This window comes from Camelina sativa, chromosome 14, assembly GCF_000633955.1.
Source record: "Camelina sativa cultivar DH55 chromosome 14, Cs, whole genome shotgun sequence".
Lineage (NCBI taxonomy): Eukaryota > Viridiplantae > Streptophyta > Magnoliopsida > Brassicales > Brassicaceae > Camelina > Camelina sativa.
The window spans coordinates 12,962,969-12,971,499 of NC_025698.1; the positions used below are offsets into that span (position 1 = coordinate 12,962,969).

Consider the following 8,531-nt stretch of genomic DNA (forward strand, 5'->3'; position numbering starts at 1 on the left):
TAACACCGGTGTTAGGCAATGAGTCTCCATATGTGAAGTTATTTGGTCAACCTCCCAACTATGGCAAGCTTCGAATCTTTGGCTGCTTGTGCTTTCCATGGATTCGACCCTACACGGCTCACAAGCTTGAACCTCGCTCCGTCTCATGTGTTTTTGTAGGCTATTCACTCACCCAGAGTGTCTATCTTTGCTTGGATAACGCCACTGGCCGGATTTACACATCACGACATGTTCGGTTTGAGGAGACTCAATATCCTTTTTCCTCTTCTCGCTCTCCTCTGGTGTCCTCTACTTCTCATGAGCTCGTCCCCGATATACGTCCCACTACCATACCATTACAGACTTGGTCACTCGCGTCTCCGTCAATCACACCCCCGTGTTCTGTCTCTCACCCCGTCACGCCACCGTCTTCATCTTCACCATCACCAGCTCTGGTACTCTCTTCACCGTCTGTCACCACGTCACCTGCAACGCTTCCCTCACCATCACCGACTCCGCACTCAACACCACGAGAGCCCATAAGCCCCGCCTCTCCTACATCATCGTCATCTTCCTCACGTCACTCACCATCACCGACCCCTCCACCAACACCACCATCACCGCCAGCTCATCCAACACCATCACCATCACTGACTCCTCAACCTACACCATCACCATCTCCATCACCTTCTCCGCCGCTCCTACTACTAAACACTCATCCCATGCAAACAAGAGCCAAAAACCATATTACTAAACCAAACACTAAATTTTCACTCACTGCCACAACCACCAAACTTCGACCTCACATCCCAACAACGGTAGCGGAAGCGTTGTGGGATCCTCACTGGCAACAAGCTATGTGTGATGAGATTAATGCTTAGACACGAAATGGTACCGCAGAAATGGTTCCTCCACATCCATCACATAACGTCATTGGTTGTAAGTGGATATTCACTCTCAAATCTAAAGCTAATGGTGAGCTTGACAGGTATAAAACAAGACTTGTTGCGAAAGGTTACAAACAACAGTATGGTCATGATTATACCGAAACATTCAGTCCGGTGATCAAATCCACTACAGTTCGTGCAGTTTTTCATGTCGTTGTCACTAAAGGCTGGTGACTAAGACAGATCGATGTGAATAATGCTTTTCTACAAGGCTCCTTATCTGATGAAGTCTATGCCACGCAACCTCCGAGCTTTGCCGATCGAGATCGCCCACATTATGTTTGTCGACTTCACAAGGCTCTATATGGTCTTAAACAAGCTCCGCGGGCATGGTATCAGGAACTGCGCTCTTATCTTCTTACCCTTGTGTTTGTCAACTCGGTTGCGGACACTTCGCTCTTTACTTTACATCGGCATGGAACCACTATCAATGTCTTGGTGTATGTTGATGATATGCAAATTACAGGGACTCATGGGGATCACTTCTCTCAATTTATTTCACACCTTGCGGCCTGTTTCTCACTCAAGGACCTCGGAGAGATGTCCTATTTCCTTGGCTTAGAAGCAACTCGTACGTCGAAAGGACTTCATCTCATGCAAAAGAAATACATTGTTAATCTTCTCATCAAGACCAACATGTTACACTCCCGTCCGGTGACGGTACCTATGACCTCCTCTCTGCCGTTAACTATCACATCTGGTACTCCACTCGCCAACCCAAGTGATTATCGGACGGTGATCGGTAGTCTCCAATACCTCTCATTCACGAGACCAGACATAGCCTACGCAGTCAACCGCCTGTCACAGTTTATGCACCGCCCCACCGAACTACATTGGCAGGCTGCGAGACGCATCCTTCGCTACCTCGCTGGTACACCCTCGCATGGCATATTTATCCGCTCTGATTCTCCGACCATCTTACATGCATACTCTGACGCAGACTGGTCTTGTCATCTTGACAATTGTGTTTCTACCAATGCATATATTCTCTATCTTGGTGGGAATCCCATTTCATGGTCCTCCAAGAAACAGCGGAGTGTTTCTCGGTCGTCGACTGAAGTGGAGTATCGGGCGGTAGCAAACACTGCGGCGGAGCTGAGTTGGGTCTGTACTCTACTGTCGGAACTTGGCATCACTCTCACCTGTCCTCCGGTAATCTATTGTGACAATGTTGGGGCAACTTACCTCTCTGCCAATCCTGTCTTTCATTCTCGCATGAAACATATTGCCATCGACTTCCACTTTGTTCGAGAATATGTCCAGGCTGGTGCACTTCGGGTGTCTCATGTCTCTACCCATGATCAACTTGCGGATGTGTTAACGAAGCCACTCCCACGTCAACAGTTCTTTGATTGTACTTCCAAGCTTGGAGTTGCTCAAGCCCCTCCATCTTGCGGGGGCGTGTAAGAGAGAAATAACTATAGGACCTAATTGTAATTATATGTACCCTAATTACGTATGTCAATCTCCTATATATATTGTAAAGTCCTAATGGAATAAAATCAAGCATTTATTCATACAATTTATGCTTTTGAAGGCTGCTAATGTGCTAATTGTGACTTGTGAGCGACCAAAAATGAAACGGAGACGACTCTCCATAGTGACATTCTCCACTACCTTAAATTAGAGAGTACTAGTGTAGAGAGACTGACACGTTATTTTGTACGGACAGGTGCATGTTTGTCAAGGACGTGACACTACCAGTCCAAAGAAAGAAACTCCACAAGACATATGAGGGAGATGATTTTATTTCTATTTCAAAGTCCAAGATCGATGGGAACATACATAGTTTGGAATCATTTAGATAAGAGATAACTCATTTATGTTATGAATAAAATCAATCCATAAGATTCTCACATAAGCTTGATATATAAATTTTGTCTTTTCAGAGTAGACCCTTGTCTTGGAAGCACTTGATACAGTCATCAAACATCTCAGGTAATGACTTGAAAGACGTAAAGCCAAGTTGTTGAATCTTAGTTGTGTCCAAACTATGAGGCATATCTCTCCCTTCTTCACTACCACACCTGTTACAAGTTTTATTTTGATACATCAGAGGCATATCTTAAAAAGTGTCAAATCTAGAGCAGAGGATATAATACATACTTGGTCTCAAATGGGTATAATGGGTATTTGATTCTTAGCATCTCAATGATCTCTGACCAATGAGCCATTGAACTGGAACATAAGATTCTTTCTGATGCTTTAGGCTCTTCCATTGCTAAGATTTGTGCAGCAACTACATCGTCTATGTGTACAAACCCTCCCCTGAAATTTGGGTAGCTTCCACGAGCCCCTAGCCAACTCAACACAAGATCAGCTCAAACGGACATAAAACTAAGGACAATTTGTGAAACTGAAATGTAATTATGAGAGCGATTAGATTAATTCTCTAACCTTTGACAATGGACAAAAAAATTCGAGGGGAGCTTGTGGGTTTTGGACAAATTATTGGACCGATACAAAATGTAGGGATCACGACAACTAGGTTTAGCTTCTTCTCAACTGCCATCTTCCAAGCTTCTTTCTCCCCTAGAGTCTTTGCGTAACCATACCAAATCTACATAACATTTTTCAGATATTCACAATCAGAAAATGAATTTCTCAATGTTGTCAATGAGGAAAGTTTCTCACTCTAAAGCGTTTGCAGTATTCAAGATCGGTCCAATGCGATTCGTTGAGTGGAGAGACTTGTGTAGCGTCAAAACGGTACCGTATTGCGGTTGAAGAAGATGTGAGAACAATCCTCTTCACAGTGTTTCTTGACTTTGCACAAGAGTTCATCACATTCATTATTCCACTTCGATCAGGATCAAATTTTTTCCTAAGGAAAAAAAATAAAAAAAAATCAAGCAAGTTTCAAAAACCTGAGTCTGACCATATTGTTGTTGTCTAGACCAACGGTGGCAACAGAAACTCGGGATGCGATGTGAAAGAATCCATCAACACCGTTGACAGCTTCGTCAAAGCTTCCTTCTACCGTTAGATCGGCTTCAAAGATCTTCAACCTTTCTTTTGCTCCTTTTAACTCCCACAAGAAACCAACCTTTTCTTCATCTTCTTGACCGCAAGATACAAAAATATATATATATTCAAGAATCCATAAGGAAAAGAAAAAGAAAAAACTGTTGGAGCAAAAACCTGAGAATCTTTGTCAAAAAAATTAGTACCTGAGTCTCTAACAGTTGTTCTTACGGAATGACCCGATTCGAGAAGTGCCTTGGTGACGTGAGAGGCTATAAAGCTTGTTCCTCCAGTTACCAAGTACTCTGCCATTTTTTTTATTAGGCTCTGATTTGGTGTATTGACAGACAAGATCATGCGATTATATGCTCTAATTTTATATTTTGGATTTCAGATGATGTCCAATCCGGGATAATCTAGTTTATGTTTGACCTTTTTTTGTAGTCTTTGAATAATACTTAGCTTTGGGCTTGAAGTAAAGCTAATGAACTAACTTTGGGCTTTTCTAAGTCTCAAAAGAAGTTTATGAAATATGATAATTGTGAATGGTCTTTGTATCTCCTGAAAGTTGGTCTCTTAGACACACAAAAAAAAAAAATGTGCGCAGACCTTTGATTAGATGATCAACAGCGAAGGAGGGATTACCAATTCAAGTACAGTCACAAATATGATTAAGCATCTTGCCAAATTGGGGAATCTTGATGCAGCCATGANTTTTTTTTTTTTTTTTTTTTTTTTTTTTGTGCAAAGAAGACTTTAATCAAATATAGTTTGATTTTCACACCATACATTAATTTTATCCGAACAAATATTTAACTAAAGAAGCATATTGGACTGCATATTTGTTAGGGCAACAAAAAAAGAGAGAATCGAATATATATCTTCTTAGTAGTGAAATATTTAAACAAATAATTTGAACTGATATAATTTGAGAAAGACAATGAACAAAATCAGGAAAACACAAGCTATTGAAAAGAAAATCTACATATACATTTTTTAAGTTTATTTTGGGTTCTACCCTTTTATTTGTACTTATTTAAAAATTTATTTACAAAGTTAATCCTATAAAATTTTTCAAAAATAGCATCACTTCAGATTTTGTTTTCTAAATATTTTAAATCTCATTCAAACTAAGAAAAATACAGCATAATCAATATGGAAACAGAAAATATGATATATTTAATCACACTTTCTATTGTGTATTGAAGATATTCTATCTCTGAATTCTTTGCAAACAAAAAAAAAACAACAGTTTGATTCCTATTTTGTTTTCCAAAACATATGAGCTTTGATTTTTGACGTAAGAAAAACTTCGATTCACATTTATTTAAATATTATAATTAATATATATAAACTTAACAAAATTTTAAAATATCATGAATATATAGAATTAAAAAAAAAATACTATATAATATGGTTATATAACAGATAAGTTATAAAGAAGACACATTAGAATTAATAAAAATCATTTTATTTGTGCTAACATGGGTTAAATCCTCATTTTATTATTTGTCAACACTATTAATATTAAAATATTTGACATATAAAAATTAAGTTGATTTAACTAAGTATGTGTAAAATAATTAAATCATTAGGAAAAATGTGACTTAATCATAGCGTATAAATGACTTAATGTGTATTTAGATCTTTTAATTTTTATTATAATAAAAAAAATCTAAATAGAATCTCAAACACTAAACAAAAAAAACTAAATATAACAAACAAATAGTCATGATTGCGGGTTAACAAATTAATATACACATTTAGCCGCACAAACGATCGGAAAATTTAGTTATTCCTTTATTTGAAAAACATCCAATATTTAACAAACAAATACAATATAAAATAATAAAATTATATGCACGCGGTGTACCGTGAGTTAAAATCTAGTTGTACTAAAAATGTGAGCAACCTATCTGAAATATACTATTAAATTATATTTAGTGTATTTCATATTGATATAACACTATTTATAACGTTTTATGATTCAATCTGAGTAAATTATTTTCTTAGGCAAAAAATTAACAATAACATATCGAAGATGTTTTCTTTTACGAGTCTTCATTACAAGATGGTTTAGTTTATGGGAAACAGAGAGAAAGATCGATATGAATAAAAAAAGAACGAAAATATAGTCTCTTTCTTGTCCAACATTTTCTTTAGGCAGAGCTTTGTTGAGTGAATCCAAAGTTAACACAAAGGAAAGTTGAAGGAAAAATAAAGGAAAGTTGAAGGAAAAATGTGATGCTTGTCCTCCGTTGGAACATATATATATTCTTCCTAACAAGTTGCAATGTATCTAGTATGTCATTTTGTGGTAAGTTGTTTATCAAGTTACTACTACAAGGAACAAAAGTGCCAGTGCTGAAAGTAGAAATAACAATCGTCAACATCCCCAACCGCCTTAACATTAAAAACCAACAAATAAGAATAAACAACCCAACAGCAAGCAATCCTGCAGGAAGATTAGTTTATGTGAATGAAAGATAATACCAAACTGTCACGTAGTTAAAAAGTTGCCGTGTATATATATTAACTTTAATTCAAAAATATATGGTTAGCGGCTGGTTGGTCCGACACCCCATTGATTTAGTTATGTATTATTTATCCATTATCCGTATGAAGTTATGAAGGACCATTGATTCATATTAGAATCGTCTACACGTGGATGGTATCTATAGTCCACACCAAGAATACTATCGTCTCTGACTTTGGTGGAGAGTTTAACATAAATGATTAGACGATGATACGTCAATGTAATACCAATCAATATCATTGCTATTGTATCCCACATTCCCACTAACGATATTCAGGCAGTGATATGAGGCGGTTTTGGAGATATCGCCTTCGGATGCAATAATTTTTAAAGCCATAAAAAACAGCTAAACATTAATTCCCACAAGAAAACCATACGTAGCTCCACTCTCTACTAGGAGTACTACAAAACTTGGATACATTGAATCGAGTTTTATTGAGTAGACATAAATGTGACAGAATTCACGTGAACAACTGCTCGAGAGTGAGAAGTTTTTATTTGCTCTTCAATTTGGTGATCTTTAACATCGCCAAGTTTAGGTTGCGCATTTATTATTTTTTTTTTTTTAAATTTGAGTTTAAATGCATAAGCGTAAAATTATAACTAAACAAAAAAATAAAAAATTTCCATATGTTAAATTTCTTTGTTAACATTAAATATGTGTGGTGGTGGTGGCATTACATCTTAAACATGAAAACATCAATAAACCAATATTATTGATCAACATCCACTGTTATACATTTTGTATTAAAACTTTCTCTACTGTTAAATTTTGGTAACCTTTGAACTTATTACAAAACCGAACATGCATGTAAACTACTGAGTCACACATCTCTAGCTTTTTCTCTCCTTTAAGTTTTTTACGTATTCTTTCTAGGCTCGATGAGATGAATTTAAAGAGCAAAGGTGGGTAAAAGTCTTACCGCCCATAATCATTTGCTCCATAAATGACGTTTGTCTGGCCACAACTGGAACAAAAGAAAAAAAAGCAAAATTGAATAGAAAGACGAAGCGAGAGAAAAAGAGCGTTGAGTGGCATGAGAGTTTGAGTCCTAACATTAACTCCTCTCATCTGCCCAACTTTCCTCTGTTTCTACTTTATATTACAACCCTGTTCTCTCTTTCCTGTCTCCCTCCAAACCTCATCATAGCTATACCAAGAAGACTCTTTCCAAAATGTCTGATATCTCGAGCTCCGTGAAGCTTAAATATGTAAAACTCGGTTACCAATACCTAGTCAACCACTTCCTCACTCTCCTTTTGATTCCATTCATAGCAACCGTCGCCATTGAGCTTCTCCGAATGGGTTCCCATGATTATCAACAAATACAAGCTCCGAAGTAACATCAAAAGCTATAACCTTTCCGGTATGGGATGCAGTGCCGGCCTTATCTCCGTCGATGTAGCCCGTGATTTGTTACAAGTCCATCCTAATTCCAACGCAGTCATAATTAGCACTGAGATCATTACTCCTAATTACTACAAGGGTAATGAGAGAGCCATGTTGCTCCCAAATTGCCTATTCCGCATGGGAGGCGCCGCCGTTCTTCTCTCTAACCGCAAATCCGACAGGTGGCGAGCTAAGTACAAGCTCTGTCACCTTGTCAGGACTCACCAGGGTGCTGATGACAAGGCGTACTACTGTGTTATGGAGGAGGAAGATAAGGAAGGTAACGTTGGGATCAACTTGTCTAAAGATCTCATGACAATCGCCGGAGAAGCCCTGAAGGCTAACATCACTACCATAGGTAACTAACAATACTATATCGTATAACTTAATTTATTCTATATATGAATCATGAGTCTAAATGTCTAATGCTTGGATTAGTTTAAACTTCAAACTCAATGCGTTTACATGAAAAATAAAATATAAAATCATTTTAGTTTTAAATAAAATATTTTTACAAAATGCTAAACATAATGGGAAGAAATTTTTCTTAACTAGGTCCTCTGGTTCTACCCGCATCGGAGCAGCTTCTCTTCCTCTCATCTCTTATTGGACGTAAGATCTTCAATCCAAAGTGGAAGCCGTACATACCAGACTTCAAGCAGGCCTTCGAGCATTTCTGTATCCACGCAGGAGGAAGAGCAGTGATCGACGAGCT

The 8,531-nt window shown here is 37.6% G+C and overlaps 2 protein-coding genes across 6 annotated transcripts in view; one reads left to right on the forward strand and one right to left on the reverse strand.

The window, feature by feature from the left end:
• LOC104741263 (tetraketide alpha-pyrone reductase 2-like) lies at positions 2,637–4,302 on the reverse strand. 3 transcript variants are annotated; one of them, XM_010462072.2, is made up of 6 exons: positions 4,097–4,302; positions 3,794–3,983; positions 3,561–3,687; positions 3,324–3,486; positions 3,033–3,222; positions 2,637–2,953 (listed from the first exon to the last, which is right to left on the reverse strand). In XM_010462072.2, the coding sequence occupies exons 1-6, from the start codon at positions 4,245–4,247 to the stop codon at positions 2,812–2,814; spliced, it is 963 nt and encodes a 320-aa protein (XP_010460374.1). In that variant the 5' UTR covers positions 4,248–4,302; the 3' UTR covers positions 2,637–2,811. The 3 variants fall into 3 exon arrangements, with proteins under 3 accessions (XP_010460374.1, XP_010460375.1, XP_019091241.1); XM_010462073.2 differs by having other exon boundaries at positions 3,561–3,692; positions 3,805–3,983; positions 4,097–4,300; XM_019235696.1 differs by lacking the exon at positions 3,794–3,983 and having other exon boundaries at positions 3,561–3,750; positions 4,097–4,301.
• The window catches only part of LOC104741265 (3-ketoacyl-CoA synthase 5-like), a 2,682-nt gene continuing 1,608 nt past the window's right edge, over positions 7,458–8,531 (forward strand). Inside the window, exons 1-2 of one of the 3 annotated variants that reach the window (XM_019235699.1) lie at positions 7,458–8,174; positions 8,372–8,490. In XM_019235699.1, the coding sequence (XP_019091244.1) occupies positions 7,739–8,174; positions 8,372–8,490 (555 nt within the window). In that variant the 5' untranslated portion in view covers positions 7,458–7,738. The remainder of the gene's footprint in view (positions 8,175–8,371; positions 8,491–8,531) is intronic. The other 2 variants (XM_010462074.2, XM_010462075.2) reach the window with 2 other exon arrangements.

What these genes read in the sequence shown, in the direction of transcription:
- LOC104741263 (XM_010462072.2), bottom strand. Translation starts at nt 4,247, where the DNA reads ATGATCTTGTCTGTCAATACACCAAATCAGAGCCTAATAAAAAAAATG. An exon ending in TTTTTTGTCCATTGTCAAAG is followed by an intron (nt 3,223 to 3,323) that starts GTTAGAGAATTA and finishes TGAGTTGGCTAG; the next exon opens with GGGCTCGTGGAAGCTACCCA. An exon ending in TTATACCCATTTGAGACCAA is followed by an intron (nt 2,954 to 3,032) that starts GTATGTATTATA and finishes AACTTGTAACAG; the next exon opens with GTGTGGTAGTGAAGAAGGGA.